General features: G+C 43.4%; 1 protein-coding gene across 1 annotated transcript; it reads left to right on the forward strand.

The window, feature by feature from the left end:
* The first annotated feature begins 2,781 nt into the window (after positions 1 to 2,781).
* On the forward strand, positions 2,782 to 19,082 carry LOC124262083 (vitelline envelope sperm lysin receptor-like). The gene is made up of 10 exons (XM_046696515.1): positions 2,782 to 2,891; positions 3,855 to 3,899; positions 10,950 to 10,992; positions 12,064 to 12,262; positions 13,706 to 13,858; positions 14,334 to 14,479; positions 15,120 to 15,192; positions 17,071 to 17,230; positions 18,176 to 18,221; positions 18,810 to 19,082. The coding sequence occupies exons 1-10, from the start codon at positions 2,850 to 2,852 to the stop codon at positions 18,875 to 18,877; spliced, it is 975 nt and encodes a 324-aa protein (XP_046552471.1). The 5' UTR covers positions 2,782 to 2,849; the 3' UTR covers positions 18,878 to 19,082.
* The last annotated feature ends 1,792 nt before the right edge of the window (positions 19,083 to 20,874 follow it).

Raw genomic sequence — 20,874 nt, forward strand, 5'->3', positions numbered from 1 at the left:
AAAAATAATATACCGTTAAAAAAATGTAGAGGATATTCCATTTTGCGAGCCTACCACTAGCCAATGCCAATACATATGAGAAAAAGTAATATAAACTCTGTCAAAAAAGAAACGCAACCCCTGTCCTCAGATATGAAAAATTCGTTTGAATGAAGTTATTGCTTCCAAACTAAATTTTATTCGAATGAAAGCCCATGTGGTTCCGTATTATATTCATTCATTTGTCGCCGAAAAGCTGTGTTAAAAATGCCACGATTGAGTGCTGCCGACCGAAATATCGCCATTGGTCGTGTTCAAGCCGGAGAAAGTTTTGGAACTGTTGCACGGCACCTAAATGTTCACAAAACAACGATATCCCGACTTTGGAGCCGCTACAACAACTTCAATTTGACCAACGATCGCCCGAGAAGTGGAAGGCCAGAATCACGACCCCCTTCAAGATCGGTACATCCGGGTCCATCACCTGCGTAATCGGCATGCCCTACCAACCGTGACTGCCACACAAATACCAGGTTTGAGGAGAGTGTCAGCTCAAACGATTAGGAACCGTCTGAAAGAAGCGGGTTTACGTGCCTGTAGACCAGTTGTTGGACCTGTACTACGCCCCCTACATCGACGCCGACGACTCAGGTGGTGCAACAACGTAAGGATACGGACTTTACAAAACTGGAGGCGCATCTGGTTTTCTGATGAATCACGTTTTCTTTTGCAACGTCACGACGGAAGACAGCGTCTGTATAGGAGACGTCATAAACGTTTGCGCCCATCTGCGTCCGACAGGTGGACAGATTTGGCGGAGAAAGCGTCATGGTTTGGGGAACCATCTCATACAACCAGAAATCAGACTTGGTGATCGTTCCAGGGAACCTGACAGCCCAACGTTACATCAACCACGTGTTAGAGCTTCACCTTCTCCCGATTATTGACCAACAGACACAGATTTTCAACGGGACAACGCCCGGCCTCATACTGCACGTGCACCAATGAACTTTCTGCAGAATTCCAACGTCAATGTCTTGCCACTGACCCTCTAAATCACCAGACCTCAACCCTATTGAACACCTGTGGGATACTCTGGATCGACGCGTACGTCAACGTCAGCCGCCGCCACAGACGCTGCAACAGCTCGCCGTTGCACTGCAGGAAGGAGTGGAGAGCCATTCCCCAGGAAAGAATCCGGCGTCTTATCCGTATATCCATAGAGATGAAACATTTCCAAAGGAAAGGAATAAATTGTCACATTTTCCCTTAATTTCTCTTCACCATCTCTTTCCTCATTGGCTTCACCCTTTGCATTTTTCAATCTTGTAAATCCAATATCCCCTACTTTTTTTAATGGTATATAATAGCTAATAATATGATACTAGCATCCACCCTTTTGTACATCAATTAGACTCGTTGGCTTCTATCACTTACCCACTTACTCTGCTGTAACAACACCATATCTGCTTCTGTATATTTAATTCTCTTTCATCTCACAATCCCCTGTTTATTATATATACATGATTAAAATCACCCTTGTTTCATGTACATTAACCCGTGAAAGTTCGGGTTAGAATTGATCTTCAGTAACCCATGCTTGTCGTAAGAGGCGACTAACGGGATCGGGTGGTCAGGCTCGCTGACTGGGTTGACACATGTCATCGGTTCCCAATTGCGTAGATCGATGTTCATTGGATTGTCTGGTCCAGACACGATTATTTACAGACCGCCGCCATATAGCTGGAATATTGCTGAGTGCGGCGTAAAACTAAACTCACTCACTGAGGGACATTACTGTATATCAGTTAGTTAGCATTCACTTGAAGAAGGGGCAAGGAAAAGACCAGACACTTTGTGTATACAATAAAGAAGAAGTTGACATCCATAATATTTTGCCTTATACTTAATGTAACAGCGTCTTGAACACTATATCCCATACTGAACGATGCTGCGACTACTAGCTGTAGACAATTTTCGAAATGTGTGTAGTAGATATAAGTGCTATATAATTTCATTTATTTTAAAGTATGTTTCATCTCTTGTACATATCACTACGGATATTGAATAAATCAACCTTGGAAAGCCTGATGCGGGTTGTCCTCACTTCTCCTTGTATTGGTATATCAGTAGTTAGCGAAGGTTGGATTGTTGTTTGTTGTTTGTTGTTTGTTGTTTAACGCCGCTAATATTCGATTCTGGGCCAGACAATTTAGTGATCAACATCATGAGCATTAATTTACGCCATTGGGAAACGATGACATGATTGTGTCAACCAAGTCAGCGAGCCTGACCATCAGATCCCGTTAGTCCTCTCTTACGACAAGCATGGGTTGTTGAAGATCAATTCTCGACCGGATCTTCACGGGTCATAAGATTTGATCTCGTCTCCTCAGAATTATATATGTGTTTATGAAGAGTTTGTTTTGGTGAATGGTAGAGATGACATCCAAATCAGCAATATTTCTTTAAATATTACATGTGTCTAAATTTTGGAGTGTTAAACCACTTGCCTCCCACCCGAACCCGTCTCTGACCCTGACTTTGCCCTTGACCTTGACCCTGACCCTGACCTTGACCTTGACACTGACTCTGACTCTGACTCTGCTATCCCTGGGTTCTCCTACTGATGAAGAGGAGATGACCAGTGATGCAAAGACAACGTGATGATAAATAGAGAATTAAGTCTATGTCAAAGATGCTTGGAAATACGTTTTCACATGTCAAGCGAACATGTATTCACTGAAATGCCAAATCCAGCTAAGTGTTCAAAAACCAGGAACACTCGCTCAAACTCAACCTTAGCAAGCACGCCCCATGCGCGTGCAGAATGTGCTCACTTGACGTGACTCAGTGTTTGTCCGGTCGAGATGAGGGTTGGAGGTTGTGGGAAGTCGGTCGTCGCCTGTATGGTAAGCGCGAATCAGCTACTCTCACCAGCAACTAGGATGCTATTCTTACTTCCGCATTTAGGCAAATATCTTCTAATCAGCGGAAAGATGGACAGGACAGTTTGTAACTGACATGCTCAGACCGTAAATCCCCGTATCGAAGTGCCTCTATGTATTCGTATTTTTTGCGAATAAACTTTTCAGCTTTTGAAGCTGTGGTGCTAAAGCGTTCGCTCGTCGCGCCGAATACCCGGATTCGATTCCCCACAATGAAACCCATTTCTGGTGTCCCCCGTCGTGATATTGCTGGAATATTGCTAATATCGGCGTAAAACCAAATTCACTCACCTTTGAAGCTGCTTACGTTATACTCAGCATTTGATTTTTAGACACGATAACCCCAATGTACATTTTCGCCATTCCAACTTTGATACAGAGCTTTTACAGGCTTAAACTGTAGCAATGTGGTGCCGATGAATGAATGGTGGTTGTATTGTGAAAACGAAGGCCTTATATACTGTTTTATACCTAGCTTAATGTTACAGGTACGTAATGTTGTTGAACCATAGTTGGATTTGTGTTATCAGCCGAGCATGGCAACACTCGTGACATTATTTTTATTCACTTTTGTGCCATGCCTAAGCACCAACATTGATGAGACATCTGACAAAAGGCGCTGAAATCTGTGTGAATGATTTTAGTTTTACGCCGCACTCTGCAATATTCCAGCTATATGGCGGCGGTCTGTAAAGAAGTCTGGGCCAGACAATCCAGTGATCATCACCATGAGCATAGATCTACGCACCTGGAATACGATGACATGAGTCGACCAAGACCACCTAATCCCGTTATATTGCCTCTTACAAGCATGGGCTACTGAAGACCAATTGTAGCCTTAATCTTCACGAGTCCACCGTTTTATGGTTGAGCATAGGCTTTACAAAACTGTCCACAAATATGTTAAAGGAGTGATTTTATTTTCAGATTGCCCTGATCTCCATTTTGCTTGCACTGGCTTCTGGTCAGACGGTAAGTGAGTGACCAAGGGTTTTGAAATAAACGGGAACTGGGCTTTATACATGGTGGGACTCGAACCTAGCCAATCTGTTCTCATCGGACACTTTAACCACTCGACTACAATAGAACCGCTAAATGGTAATTACAGCGATACCTCACCAATGTAAATATAGTGATTATGCTGAATTGATTGTTTAACGCCGCACTCGGCAATATTCCAGCTATATGGCGGTGGTCTGTAAATAATGGAGTCTGGATAAGACAATCCAGTGATCAACAGCATGAGCATCGATCTACGCATGACATGTCAAGCAAGTCGCCGAGCCTAACCCCCGATTCCGTTTGTCGTCGTTTAGGACAAGCATGGGTTGCTGAAATTCTAACCCGGATTTTCATGGGTGATGATGTTGAATTGTCTAATATAATGAACAACAAAAGAAACGCAGGACTGGCTTTTTGTCAAGTTTTTAAATAGACAACCAAATTATGTCTTATTAGTAGGGCGGATAACAGACCAAAATAGGCCGAATCGTTCACTTTGTGATACAAGCACCAAATTTGGCATGATCGCTCACCATGGGCCCCCTGTTCAGAAAACAACGTTGGCCAATCAAACATCCAAGATGGCCGCCACTGGCTATACAGAAATATAATCGTTTTCTTTTAACTATCATTTTTGGCAGATGTTTTTCATCCAGATGTCTAATTCCACTTTAGTTTAGCTTGCAGAACCATGTTTTAATGGAAAAAAAAGACAAATAATAAAATTATATGGGTGGTTTTATCTAAATAAAGCAAGATCAAAGTACGATTTTGTTAAAAAAAAAAATTGTAACTCGTGTGTATATTAAATGTTCGTGGTCCCTAAAGGACAAAGATTCATCTAAAAGAAAACAGCTTTGGCCACTCAACATTTTCCAAGATGGCTGCGTGTGATCACACAAGATTTTTGGTTTCCTTGAGATTTTCTGTGCAGGCTTTCATCACTGATATTTATACCTAAAGGAAATTGGTGAAAATATTGCAGTAATATGATAATTATTCAAACATGAAAACACTGCAGTAATATAATACATATTTAGATAATATAATAAATATATCAAGATTTATATTTAATATTCATGTTTATCTCTTGTCCGTATTACTGTTAACAATTCTTACACAAAGGTAAAGAACATATGAGGTTTTTGTGATTATCTTTATCTAAATTAAATTTACAAATGTTTCCTTCGTTATTCAATGACAAAACGGCATACTGTAATACTATAAATTGTATGACAAAACGGCATGCTGTAATATTATCAATTGTATAATAAAGAAAATATAATTCCTGACTATGCAAACTAATTTTGGGAATCAGAATCATGACATATATGTTTAGGGACTTATAATGTAGAAAATAGGATTGACAAGTCCCCAATATATCACAATACGTATGGCAATATGGGTACCTGAATCGCAATATACTGCATTACAATTCTTTTGCCAACACACAGCCCAAATGGCGAACATTCCCTCAAACCATTTCGGAGTTTGAATCTATTGCCATTGAAAACATATCGCCAAAACGCAACCGAATTTTTCTCTCAGCAAAGGTAATAAAAAAATGTGACGCGATTCATACACATCCCTTTGCACGCGCAATCCGTGGAACATTTACAATAGAAACCGGGGGTCTGATTGTTTCAGCGGCAGTTGACAAACGTAAATCTTGAGGTGAAGGCATGCTTAGACTTACCGAGGTTCAGCACAATAACGCGATCGGTCATTTGGAAGCTGGCGAGTCGTAGTCAACGGTTGCAAGGCACTTTTATGTGTTCAAGAGTACCATAGGAAAGCTTTGGCATCCGCCTCAGCTGCATGGAACGACACGTCATCGTCCTCGGTCAGGATGATCGCAAGTAACCACATCCGTCCAGGACAAGTTTATTCGTTTTCGACACATACGGAACAGGTTGACGCTCGTATCCTCTACAACATCTGCAGTGCCAGGACTCCGAACAATGTCGGACCAAACTGTCAGGAACTGCCTCCGTTTGGCTGATATTCGTCCTAGGAGACCTTTGCGAGGACCTATCCTTACACATCATCGGCGACAACGTAGACAGTGGTGTCGAAACCATCTCCAGTGACCATTATAAAGTGAAGAACTGTCGTGTTCAGTGATGAGTCGTGGGTTGGTATATGCTCAGCCTGACGGAAGAGCATGTGTGTACAGGTGGCGTCATGAACGGTGTGCTCCCAATTGTGTACAGGAAGTGGACAGATTCAGTGGTGAGTGTTATGGTTTGGGCAGGCAGTGGAAGACCCGATGTTATTCACGTCCAAAGCAATCTTACGACTCGACAATACTGTTCCATAAAATCATCAGGCCTCATGTCATTCCATTCATGAACTCTAAGAACGTCATTTTCCAACATGACAATGCTCAGCCGCATACAGCAAGATTCAGCACAGCGTTCAGGTTCTTGCATGACCCTCCGATCACCAGATCTGAACCCAGTTGAACGTTTGTGGAACGAACTGAATCGACGTATGAGACAGTGTGATCCTCAGCTGCAGACCTTAGCTGCTTTGTTTCTGGTTTTGCACGAAGAATATCAGGTCATTCCTTGACAGTTCATCCGGAATCTGATCCAATCTGTTGGACGCCAATGCCAGGCAACCAACATGCTGATGGCGTTCACATAAGATATTGACTGCACTGTGACTTTGACCTTTCTGCACATTTGTTACGTCCCACCTCTACCTCCACTGGACAATACATGTTCAACAGTGTTTTCTCTATCACTGTCCTGTTCCACTTAACCTTACATGCATAAATATATGACTATTTTCACCTATGCGTTTCTTTTTTGAGTAGTATAGATTCAAATTAGATAACATTGGACCCAAACAAACTTTGTTTTGTTTTTTATATATTTCCATAGTTATCAAACTTGATGTAAGTAAATAAATGGTATAAACAATGTTTTCCGAAAATATATTGAAACATTTATCTCATCTCCTGGTAAGTAAAATTGTTGACCTATGTTAAAATCAGATGTCAGTAAACGAAAACAAATTGCGTTATACAAACTCTAAGAAACATGTGATGAAATTTAAAGTACGTCATAGCTGCATCAAGCATAGCCTTTTCCAAAGTCATCCGCTTAAACCTTCCTGAAAAGTGAGAAGCGTAAGTTGCAAAGCCCTCACTTCCACTTTCTTAATCTGGCACTGGACATGGAACTCTTGATCCTTGCGCTGATCAGATGATTTAGAGAGGCAGTTATAAATGAAACTGAGCCAGGTAAAGTTACAATATAGGTGATTTTAATGTCTATACTACCTTACAATAAATTGGTTCTTTGGAAAGCTATAAAACTATCATTGAACATTCATTGTCTTCTAAATCATGTTCTTGTATTAAGTGATCATGATCTGATAATCAAAGTTGTGGAATGAAAAATAGCGCCTATCTTAAGTTGGTATAATTTTGCCTTTGAAATACTATCTCTCTTCCCTTGGTGTAACCAACCTTATTGTTTGGTCAACATGAATACCATCAACCATATCTGAGACAAAAAGGTCGAAACCTGGTTGAAAATTGTCGTATTTTGCCTAATTTGACATTTGTTTTTTAATATAATGTGGCGGCCATCTTGGATTTCCTTCGGCAAAATGAATGTTTTCTAGCCTATTACATCATCCAATCTAGAGATGTTATGATGAAAGTCAAATATGGAGACTACTTTTGGTTCTGTCTTGTTTTGAGTTCAAAATGCAAGAAATATTTTTAAAACTTTGCTCTTTTTGGAAAACTGCCGCCATCTTGGATTTTGGAAGCAATCATATTTTGCTACATAGTCTAAACAATATCTTAATGAACACATTGACACACAAATACGTTGAAAATCTCAGAAATTCTGATTTTATGAGCTGAAACAAAGATAGTGTAATATAAATGGCGGCCATCTGGAAAAATGGCGGCCATCTTGGAATTTTGAGTGGCCAACGTTATTTTTTCAGTAAGTGTACCAAAGTGAATGTATGCAAATTGTTGCTTGTATCACAAAGTGAACGATTTTACATTATCTACCCTACTATATGTATTCTATAGAATAACATGAATACGCCGAGCAGAGTTGCGTCCCTTGGCACGTCTGGAACCAAAGATTGCGGTTTCGAGGCCCGATTCGGGCAAACGGGGGCTCCTATTGCTTAAAATATGTCCTACGTCCTAGGTCCAACACTCGTTTACTGATAGTAAACATATATGTATATGTCGATGGCTAACAGTGACCCGAGTGTTGGACCTTGGACGTATTATTTTCAGCAATACAAGCTCAGCTTGTTCGCGCCGCTTGTATCGTCTTCAGTTCTATACTACTAGTACGTTCGAGGGTTTCACGAAGATGGTGAACGACTGTGATCATATTTACTTCATTACGTAATATCCATTTTAATACCAGCTGAAGATGAAAAATAGCGGTGATTTGTCTAACAGTTTCGTTGGGTTAAGGTCTGCCAGGCGTTGAAGTGTAGGACATGACGTAATAATATGCGGTGCTTGGCTGATGCAACGTACCGTATTTAACATGCTATAACTTTCCTTGGTGAAAGTGTTCTAAATGTAATAATGTTTAACCTAAGTCAAAATATTGATGAAATATTGTCTACTTTAAACCTTCATTCACCCACTCAACTTTCTATTGTAAAAAAAATAGAAATTGATTCTTATACACTATAATACGGAAGCGTAGTAGGGCCACGGTGAACATTTTTTGGGGGGGTCACTATCTCCTACGTAGGAGGGGCGGTGGGGTAGCCTAGTGGTTAAAGCGTTGGCTCTCGTCACGCCGAGGACCCGGGTTCGAATCCCTACATGGGTACAATGTGTGAAGCCCATTTCTGGTGTTCCCCCGCCGTGATGTGGCTGGAATATTGCTAAAAGCGGCGTAAAACCAAACTCAGTCAGTCAGTCAGTCCTACGTAGGACTTAGTATCTCCTACGTAGGACTTAGTATCTCCTACGTAGGACTTAGTATCTCCTACGTAGGACTTGATATCTCCTACGTAGGACTTGATATCTCCTACGTAGGACTTGATATCTCCTACGTAGGACTTGATATCTCCTACGTAGGACTTAATATCTCCTACTTAATATCTCCTACGTAGGACTTAATATCTCCTACGTAGGACTTAATATATCCTTTTTAAGGATGGTTATTAAGTTGAGAAATGTTTGGCAGGACGTTGGATAGTCGAAATGTGAGTCATTGAATATTCATGACACTAACGCAGTGTTACTGTACAGTGTTATTGTGTGTGCATTACGTTAGGGTGACGTGGACCCTGTTCTAATTGCAATTATGGAGGTTTGGGTATGGTTATGTTTAATCTATCATGCATACATCTATTCACACACAAAAACACACACACACACACACACACACAGAGGTGGGTGGGATGGTTGGGGTGAGGTTGTGATATGAAACTCGGGTTATAACACGACCTCCGCAAGTTGTGCTTGTCTTGATGGGGCTAGGTTGGATCGGATGCAACGCTCGTTTGCGGTTTTATTCGTAATTGTTTACAGGTTGACTTGACTGGGGTGGCCAAGTGTTGAGTGCGGCGTAAAACATTACGAAATTCAAAAAGGCAAAGAATTGTCATTAGTTATTTGTATAAATATAAGGGGATACGTACACATAGATTGCCACCTATAGTCTAAGACACGTCTGTACACGCAGATTATGATTCATGTGCAACGACCTCTGAAATATCCAATGCATAATAGTAAAGTGTAACAAAGTGCAACATACAACAGTGAACTAACTGCAACGCGTAATAGTAGAGCAAACTGAACGCAAGGCAGTAAAGTATAACAGTCGGTCCAACACAGTACTAATGTGCAACAATTAGTTGAACACATGACTCTAATAGTGAAGGAAACAGTAGACGCTAATAGTAAATTGAAACACATGATAGTAGACTCTAACAGTAAATGAAACACATAACTGTAGACTCTAATAGTGAATGAAACGAATGACGGTAGATTCTTACAGTGATTGAAACAGTGAAACAGGATCAATGCATAATAGTGTGCGTGTCTGAACTAACTTAATAGTAGAGTCGACCGTTTCAGATTAATCCATATGAAGGAAACATTCGGTAACGTATATCGATCATCTGAAACAGGAGATTGTGTGCGTGTCTGGGGCTTTAAGTCGACCGTTTCAGATTAATCCATATAAACGTATATCGATCATCTCCTACAGGAAATATTAAGTACTACGAAGGAGATACTAAGTCCTAAGTACGAGATACCCACTTAGGAGATAGTAAGTCCTACGTAGGAGATAGTAAGTCCTACGTAGGAGATAGTAAGTCCTACGTAGGAGATAGTAAGTCCTACGTAGGAGATAGTAAGTCCTACGTAGGAGATAGTAAGTCCTACGTAGGAGATAGTAAGTACTACGTAGGAGATAGTAAGACCAAAAACATTTTTCACCGTGGCCCTACTACGCTTCCGTACTATAAGAAGCCAATGACCTCGTCTGATTAAAGTTATGTTTATAGGTTCTTAAAACATGATATTTTGGTATGTCAGGTTATGAAAAACACTGAAGAAACGAGCAGCTTAAATGTTTAAACACGGACATTGTGGGAGTCACGTGATGCACGTGAAGGGTGCCCAAGTTGATAGACGTTTACGTATATTTCTCTTCCACACTTTGAATTATATTAATAAGTATCAACCCGCACGTGCTCACAATGATGAAAACATGTAAAGAAGCAGATATTTGTCGTTTACCGCATTTGTGAAAATCACAAGCACGATTGTGCTGCTGTAGAACTGTAAGAACTTGCCGGAATTCAAACTCGTGATTACTGTTTCCCGCCACGTCTAAGGGACGCAACTCTAGACCTTAACATGATATGAACTCGCACTTTGCCACAAGTATTGATACTGAGACTTAAATTTCAAACCCAATTGTTTCTAGGGATTGTTCATAACGTATATTTAACGCCAGATACTTGCATGCCATGATGTATAATAGCTTCATTTGTTTCCAGACTGTCAAACCAACAGCAAAACCACTGCGAAGGGTTGTGAAAGGTAATACTGAGTGCTGGTTCAGTGTGCTTTCTGATTAGGGTATTGTTTGGTTTTGTCGTGACAGATGGCGAAGGCGGCTGCCACGTTGTTGTTTTACTGTCTGATCAAAAAATGATTGACAACATCTCGCATGGTGTTCTGCTCCAGGTGGTAGCCCAAACGTGATATTATAGTCTGTGTATGTCCAACCTGTCCGCTGGCTGCAGGGACTACCCAAAACAAATTGAAATAGTACCCGCTGACGTTGTTTTTTTGTCTGCTTTTTTTACGACGGCAAGAGCGGGTTTTTTTTCAAGTATTATCGGGACTACTTACTTTATAAAATTTTCATACACACTCACTCACTCACGGGGACGGTGGGTAGCTTAGTGGTTAAAGCGTTCGCTCGTCACGCCGAAGACCCGGGTTCAGTTCCCCCACATGGGCACAATGTGTGAAGCCCATTTCTGCTGTACCCCGCCGTGATATTGCTGGAATATTGCTAGAAGCGGCGTAAAACTAAACTCACACACTCACACAAGGGAGAGAATAGCAAATGCACGATCGGTTAATCTCCTCCCATGGTTTGCAAGTATAGAACTGATTGACATTCCTCAAGAAAATGTTTTATCATCCACATGGGTTCCAATAAGCTTGCATCCATTGTGGCCTCCATCCAACGAGATGACGACAGGTCACCGTGAACTTTGCTTATTAATTGTTCATTCATTTTTAATTCCATTGTGAAATGATACAATGTTCTCTACCTACACCCTCGAGAATGCCTTGTCAATTTGAAATTCATGCATGCTTTGACCTGGTAAAATAGGTCTTCAGTAACCCACGCGTGTAAGAGTCGACTAACGGGATCGGGTGGTCAGGCTCGCTCACTTGGTTGACACATCGTATCCCAACTGCGTAGATCGATGGTCATGCTGTTGATCACTGGATTGTCTAGTCCAGACTCGATTATTTACAAACAGCCGCCATATAGCTGGAATATTGCTGAGTGGGGCGTAAAACTAAATTCACTCACTCACTCACTTGTGCGTGACTTGGAGTTTTATCTTATATTTTAATAATCTGTTTTAGTTAAGTCAGAGTGCAGCGTAGGGAGAACTGGGCTTTCTACCATCAACGTCCTGTCTGACTTCCCTGTCAATGTCGAGGTATTCTGCAAGAACGGCGTTGTCGTCAAACCCATCACGACAGATGGAGTGACGTACGTCCAGAAAGTCGCTTTCGTGAATAATGCAACGACACCCTGCATATTTAAGGTGAATATTTTGACGTTATGTGTTTGTTTACAATTTAGGGGCGGTGGGTTATAGTACTGTCGGAAATAGAAAAAAAATGTTTTTAGGCTCTTACTCTGTATCCCTAAAATTTACACAACTGCAAATAGCATATGTCGAAATAACCCACTTCGGCCTAACTTGGCATTCAGTGGGATGCGTAATAGGATATCCAGAAAAGCATTTTTACTCGAAAAATCGGGCAAAACTTAGAAAAATACGAATAGCTGCTGAAAATAATAGATCAGACTATAGATGGCAATTAGGTCGCTCAGCCAGGTATGACGACGGACCGTCGACTCACCTGGCATGAAATGCATGTGCTGCCTACAGGAGCCCAAGGGGTCATCTCAAAGATATTTGGTGCTTTTTCATGTGTGTTGACTATGCCTCATCTATTGATTAACAGCTTAAGTGTCTTTCTTTCATAAAGTTTATGTTGAGATATGTAAAAGAGTTTGATACCTGATAACCATAGAAACGCATCGTATTAAATGTCTCAAAATATATACGTGGCATGACCACCCGATCGCGAAGATCGACAGGACTGGATATTATTTGTAAATTGTTATGACATGCCGTGTACTTCCCCAGTATAATTGCCCTATCGTATCTTAGCTGATATCTCTATCCCCAAGCCCGACCCCAACGATCGTCTGCGACACCCGACCAGGTTTTGCTTTTGAGACGAACCCACCTATCTGTTTCTTTTTATAGTGACAGTGAGACTCCATGGTAGCTACATCCTTAATAGTTTCAGCATGAAAGTTATTATTTTTTACGCCAGCTATCGTTTATAATGAAGCTACGTCTAATTTCAAATTGGTCCTTAAAAGTGTCCTTTATAATACAATATCGTCGCACACTAATTTGCATACAGCCATGGTCTGTTCCAAATAATTCGTTTTGGACTTAGAAAAAAATCGCATTGCTCATTTCTGCACTAATCTCTCTTCAGTAAAGTCCTTTTTCTACGTTTCTTGTGTCCCTACCATTGAGACTGTAGTTAGGCCGAACTTAGTTTAAGAGATATTTCACACTTGCACATATCAACTCCATAAATTGTAGAGATAAATGAGAAAATACAGGTTTTTCTATTTCCGACAGTACTATAGTCTAGTGGTTAAAGCGTTCGCTCGTCACTACGAAGACCCGGGTTCAATTCCCCACATGGGTACAATGCGTATAGCCCATTTCTGGTGTCCCCCACTGTGATATTGCTGGAATATTGCTAAAAGCGGAGTAAAACTAAACTCACTCACGCACTGATCTGAGCCCTCCCTAGTATCCATGCTTGAACAGTCGGTTGAACTTTTGTTGCTAGCGGCTTGGAAACTCTAAAACATCTTTAGTTAATAACTGTATAACTTGCCGGTTGCCAAAATACAGCTGTAATATTTGCTGTGTAAAACATTCACTCACTGTTACAGGAATTGAAGGGTCTCCCTGATTTACAAGGTGAAGGTCAGAGTCTCCTGGAAGACAAGGGTGAAGGGCATCAATATACAAAATTCAGGGAACTACTACACTGTCACGTGTAGTTATGGCGACAAAGCGTACAACTCGAGTAAAAGTACTGAAATTGACAGCAGGTAGGTAGCATAAAGTCCGGGTTTGATTGCCCGTGTGATTACAACGTGTGGCGACTCTTTCTGGTGTCCCTCTGGATTTTGCTGTAATAGAGCTTAAAAGGAGCGTAAAACGGTACTTGACATATCGTGGTTTCAATATATTAGGCTCAGTTTTAGGTTTTGAAATATGGGTTTGCAACTGTACCTAAAAAGTATTTAGCCTCAACACAAAATCCTAGGCCCTCCAGAATATCAAAGGTCGATCCCTAATTTCTGGATCCTCTAACATCAAGCCTAAACGTCATAGTGGATTCGACCCGTGAAGATCCGGGTTATAATTGGTCTTCAGCAACCCATGCTTGCAAGAGGCGACGATCGGGTGGTCAGGCTCGCTGACTTGGTTGACACGGCGTCATATCACAGTTGCGTAGATCAATACTCAAGATGTTGATCACTGGATTGTCGAGTTAATGGAGTTGCTTCTGTTTTACCCCAGCCTCCAAGCTTTGGATGAGGTTATCCAGAACAAGGGGTCGTCGATGAAGTCGGATGTCAGCATGATTCTAGTGAACACACTGAATAGACCCATGGTCGGCACGATCGCCTTAGGAAGACGTCTCCGAATACAGGCAACGGTTATGGGTATGTATCAACGTCGGTCAGTGGTGCTTAACTTGCATGTATTGTAAAGGGTTTGGATGGAAACATGCGGCTTCTTAGTGGTGTGGTGTGGTGTGGTGTGGTGTGGTGTGGTGTGGTGTGGTGTGGTGTGGTGTGGTGTGGTGGTGGTGTGGTGTGGTGATTGAGGGGTAGATGCAGAGGCGTGGGGGTGGGGTGGGGAAGGGAGATGCAGAGGCATGGGTGGGGGCAGGCACAGTGTGCGAAATAGTTTCCAAATTTTGCAAGCCAATCGGGCTAGCTATGTTTGAAAGAATAATTCGCTTGTCCGAAATTTGAATGTAGACACGGGTTTCATCATTAAGCTGTTAATGATTATCATTTTCATCAGGCCATAATCTTGCATGATTTAAAAGTGTTATAACTTGACAAGTCGGAGAGAGTGATGTATTTACAAAATGACCCCATGAAAATTAACTAGCCAGGGAAGGGGGATTTACTGGCCCGACTGGATTTTTACTAGCCACGGGCAATCGGGTCAGTGGCTACTTCGCTCACTGCAGAGGCGTGGGTTTGGAGTGATGCAGAGGTGTGGGGACAAATATGTAGAACAGACAATAGGGCAGATCACTTTGTAGCTGAATCTTGTCGGGTTGTCTTTCAGGCAAGGTGCACGTTCGGCCAGTGAGTTGTTGGGCAGCAAGTGGGAATAAAACATACCACATTCTTGTTGGAGGGTGAGTCACTTCCACTTGTCCTATGTACCGGTTGAATAGGTAAAGTCCTACATTGTCTCGTCCCTAAACTACCGTGTATCGTGTGCACATCACATGACAATTCTACAGCATATTAGACATGTTTCTATCGCAAAAATTATTCACAATATTGTCAGTATTCACAATACAAAGTAGGAAAGAACACTTCCTGGTGCAAGTGTACAGTAATGGTGACGGTATAATAGTAAGGCACCAAATTGTTAGCATACAAAGTCATTTTATGCCTCTTTGCTAGTAAGGGTTCGAATTCCGGACAGCCCCAAAAGTACTGGAATTGTATTTTACAAAGAGAGTGTAATCCCAAATATGACACTTTACATTTAGTGTTAAAACAAGAGTTTGTTTTTCAAGTATGTTGAGGAAAACGATGTACTAGACTTTGGTCTAAGTTGACATACTTTTGATAAGAAGCAGCAGGGTATAGGTAACCTGATGGTGAGGTTCTCATACGTAGCAGCAGTGTAACCTGATGGCGAGGTTCTCATACGTAGCAGCAGTGTAACCTGATGGCGAGGTTCTCATACGTAGCAGCGGTGTAACCTGATGGCGAGGTTCTCATACGTAGCAGCAGTGTAACCTGATGGTGAGGTTCTCATACGTAGCAGCGGTGTAACCTGATGGTGAGGTTCTCATACGTAGCAGCGGTGTAACCTGATGGCGAGGTTCTCATACGTAGCAGCAGTGTAACCTGATGGTGAGGTTCTCATACGTAGCAGCAGTGTAACCTGATGGCGAGGTTCTCATACGTAGCAGCGGTGTAACCTGATGGCGAGGTTCTCATACGTAGCAGCGGTGTAACCTGATGGTGAGGTTCTCATACGTAGCAGCAGTGTAACCTGATGGTGAGGTTCTCATACGTAGTAACCTGATGGCGAGGTTCTCGTACGTAGCAGCAGCGTAACCTGATGGCGAGGTTCTCATACGTAGCAGCAGTGTAACCTGATGGCGAGGTTCTCATACGTAGCAGCAGTGTAACCTGATGGTGAGGTTCTCATACGTAGCAGCAGTGTATCCTGATGGCGATGTTCTCGTACGTAGGAGCAGCGTAAACTGATGGTGAGGTTCTCATACGCAGCAGCAGTGTAACCTGATGGTGAGGTTCTCATACGTAGGAGCAGGGTAAACTGATAGTGGTGTTCTCGTACGTAGCAGCAGTGTAAACTGATGGCGACGTTCTCATACGTAGCAGCAGGGTAAACTGATAGTGATGTTCTCATACGTAGCAGCAGTGTAAACTGATGGCGACGTTATCATACGTAGGAGCAGGGTAACCTGATGGCGACGTTCTGATACGTAGGAGCAGGGTAACCTGATGGCGAGGTTCTCGTAAGTAGCAGCAGGGTAACCTGATGGTGAGGTTCTCATACGTGGCAGCAGGGTAACCTGATGGCGAGGTTCTCATACGTAGCGGGGCGGTGGGGTAGCCTAGTGGTTAAAGCGTTGGCTCGTCATGCCAAAATCCCGGGTTCGAATCCCCACATGGGTACAATGTGTGAAGCCCATTTCTGGTGTCCCCCGCCGTGATGTGGCTGGAATATTGCTAAAAGCGGCGTAAAACCAAACTCACTCAGTCAGTCATACGTAGCAGCAGGGTAACCTGATTGCGAGGTTCTCGTACGTAGCAGCAGTGTAACCTGATGGCGAGGTTCTCGCACGAAGCAGCAGGGTAACCTGATGGTGAGGTTCTCGCACGTTCAGATTCAAGGCATTTCGTTCAAAGCTACTCCTCGATGACGACTGAAATGTTCTGCAGACATTGCTGGAACAGGGTAAACATCTCGTTCACGGCGCACTGGTCTGTACAGACGTACAAGCTGCAGTATTTAACATTGATTCCAGATGCGGTGATGGTTTCATTTTCAAAAAGACTGTCGGCTTCAACATCAAGGGTAAAACAATAAGGAGCCCTCTGTTCAGTGCATTCAGGCTTCCTGGATCGAAGACCCTGAACTTCAAGTGCATCTTCGCTGCCTGCAGCAACCCAGGAGCCTGTGATGGGGTAGGTATCTTGAACTGGGCAGCAAATGCGGGGTGGGGTTTACGTGGGCGGTACATTGCGGGGTCGGGTTTGCGTGGACGGTACATTGCGGGGTCGGGTTTGCGTGGTCGAGCTGGCGTGGTCGAGCATGCGTGGGCGGTACATACGGGGTCGGGCTTGCGTGGGCGGTGCATGCGGGGTCGAGTTTGCGTGGGCGGTACATGCGGGTCGGGTTTGCGGGGCGGGTGGCGGGGCGGTGCGGGGTCGGGTTTGCGTGGGCGGTACATGCGGGGTCGAGTTTGCGTGGGCGGTACATGCGGGGTCGCGTTTGCGGGATCGGGCTGGCGTGGGCGGTACATGCGGGGTCGGGTTTGCGTGGGCGGTACATGCGGGGTCGAGTTTGCGTGGGCGGTACATGCGGGGTCGAGTTTGCGTGGGCGGTACATGCGGGGTCGCGTTTGCGGGATCGGGCTGCGTGGGCGGTACATGCGGGGTCGAGTTTGCGTGGGCGGTACATGCGGGATCGGGCTGGCGTGGGCGGTACATGCGGGGTCGGGTTTGCGTGGGCGGTACATGCGGGGTCGGGTTTGCGGGATCGGGCTGGCGTGGGCGGTACATGCGGGGTCGGGTTTGCGGGGTCGGGGTGGCGGAACGATTATCGATAAGAAAACCGATCTCTCAAACTATTTGGGGAATTAAAATATGACTTAGACACACAATACACTAATATAGATCTTAAGTCATGGTTCACTCCTAAATTATGTTTAGAATTGTTTTGTTAGTAGTCCATGTAAATAAATATCAATAATCACCTATGACATGAAATATCTATTTCGGTATTGGAAAAAGAAATCACCAGTTACCGATATTCATCGATTATCGATCGATATTTACATGTAATTAATTTTTCCTTCAAATTTTGTCGGACTGGCTGCCTCTTTGAATAACTGTATTCTTACCTTGCAGAGTTCCTGCTACAAGGAGAAAGTGTTCAAGGACGAAAGTCTCGTAGGTGGGTAACGGTGTCGCTGTCTGTGACGGTGGTAGCTGTGGTGGGACAGCTGCTGAAATATACTGGACAAAAATAGTTAGGGATATATGTAAATTTGGAATTATGAATAATGATTTATTTCTTCACTGACACTCTGATAAAATATCGATCATAAAAATACCAATATCCCTAACTTATTTTGTCCAGTGTACTTGCTCCTTTGGTAAGTGGGTTATATATCCAATATAGGCTGGTGATGCAGCCACTATATAAGATGTAGCTACAGTAGGTCTGTGATGCAGCCAAAGTAAGTTTGGAATGGTTCGACAACATAGGCGGATGCAGAGGGTGGTGGGGTGGGGGTTGGTGTCAGGTGTGCAGGCGTGCGCCGCCTTTTGTCTTGACAGTTTATCAAAGGACCATTGAAACGTTCGTGAAAACAGGTAAAAATGAACTGTGCACCCCCCTCTCAAGAAACCTGTATCCGCCTCCGGACAATGTTGGTAATACTGCCACAATACTGAATACTGGTGACGCTGGGACAGTATTACTTATACTGCGACGATAAATGAAAGCTCTTAAAATTATAAACATATTTGTTTATTGCAGATCATTTCACAACGCGGAAATCACCAATAGTCGTAACAGAGTTCACTACGAGGCCAAACCAGACGTAGTTGAGCAGCCGATTGGGCCCATAGACTGCCAGGATGTGACAACATGCCTTGCAGTGGGGACAGGAACGACCGGTGACGGGAACGTGGGCGGCTGAACATCGGGATGCGCATCTTGCAGCCCCTGCAGGCCGGTATCGTGTTTGCGGCAAGCCCGTTCCCATCTTGATACTGTTCACTCACTGCGCTAGTAAATGTTACAAACCTATACCGTCGTTTTCTTCTGTTTCGTGTTTGAATGTTGATTAGTACAGCAAGATTCGGTGGGGTAGCCTAGTGGTTAAAGCGTTCGCTCGTCACACCGAAGACCCGGGTTCGATTCCCCATATGGGTACAATGTGTGAAGCACATTTTTCCTGGGGCTCCGCGTCGTGATATTGCTGGAATATTGCTAAAGGCGGCGTAAAACTAAACTCGCTCACTGATAGTACAGCAATATTTGTACATACTGTCCGAATAGTACTTGCAGAACTCGGTAACAGGGCGTTGGGGTAGCCTAATGGTTAAAGCGTCCGCTCGTCATGCAGAAGACCAAGGTTCGATTCCCCACATGATGAAGCCCATTTCTGGTGTCCCCCGAAGTGATATTACTGGAATATTGCTTAAAATCATACACTCTCATCCGTTAAGGACAGGTCACAAAACTTAGGTCTCCGACTTGTTAAAGTATTGTAGTTACGATCTTGCTCCAAGATCGGTCATCGGTAGGAGTGAGTGAGTTTAGTTTTACGCCGCACTCGGCAATATTCCAGCTATATGGCGGTGGTCTGTATATAGTCTAGTCTTGACCAGACAATCCAGTGATCAACAGCATGAGCATCGATCTGCGCAACTGGGAACCGATGACCCTGATGTGTAAACCAAGTCAGCGAGCCTGACCACCCGACAACAAGCATAGTCGCCTTTTGGGTTGCTGAAGACCTATTCTACCCCGGATCTTCACGGAGGTTATTGTCTTAAAATACTTTACTGCGCAGCTCTTATCCGCGGGTTGGGACAGTTAGACATAACAGGAAGATGACTGTGCCAAACGTTTAATAGCAGCCACATCCGAGTGACACATTTGGTGCACATCTGAACTCGAGTGGCATTTCAAGCAGGACTTCAGTGGACACGTCTCTTTTGGAGTCACGGTTTATCACCAAGGTCAAGGTAGCAAACCCACCTACACCTATTTGTCAAGAGGGGCGGTGGAGAAGCCTAGTGGTTAAAGCGCTCGCTCATCACGCCGAAGACCCGGGTTTCCCACACGGGTACAATGTCCGAAGCCCATTTCTGATGTCCCCCGTCATAAAATTCGTAAAACTAAACTCGCTCTTTAGTCAAGTATTGTCTGCGTAAATGATGGCCACTGGGCCTGAAGACAGTGGAAAATGTTGTTCAGCATGGCGGTGTCAAAAACTGCGGTCCAAGCCGTCAAGCATGTGGTCTGAGTTGTAAGTCTGCCGATTTAGAGAGCCACGGGAAGGTCGATATCTAGGTGAACTTCCGTATGGGTGCTACTGTTAAAGCCGATCTATGCTGCCTCTCAATTCACGATGGGAATAACCTGTAGATGTATACTAGGCACATAAACAAACTGTGCATACAAAAATTTAAAATCTAAATTTATCAAACCTGTGTAGACACATAAGGATTTAAACTCAGAGATTAGTGACATGTATCCAACATGCATGCACGTGCCACGTTCCGTGACGTCAGTGGGTTCGTCCTTGAGACGTGCAATACGTTGGTGCATGTGCATTCCGGGAAAGAGAAACAGAGCAAATGAATGCTACACAATACTGTCACTTTGGAAAGCTCAACCCCTGCCCTTGCAATCGTTCAAAAAATTAAACGGCTATTGAAACGCATAGCATGCCAAGGCTCACGTCTGCACAACGTCATGAGGCCATTGGGATGGTCCGTGGGGATTTATTACCCACGTGGTCAACGTGCCTATAGACGCGTGGGATAACGTTATTTATTACCCACGTGGTCAACGTATGGGTAGTTGCATA

Source organism: Haliotis rubra, unplaced genomic scaffold, assembly GCF_003918875.1.
Source record: "Haliotis rubra isolate DU_JTF1 unplaced genomic scaffold, ASM391887v1 Scf82, whole genome shotgun sequence".
NCBI lineage: Eukaryota > Metazoa > Mollusca > Gastropoda > Lepetellida > Haliotidae > Haliotis > Haliotis rubra.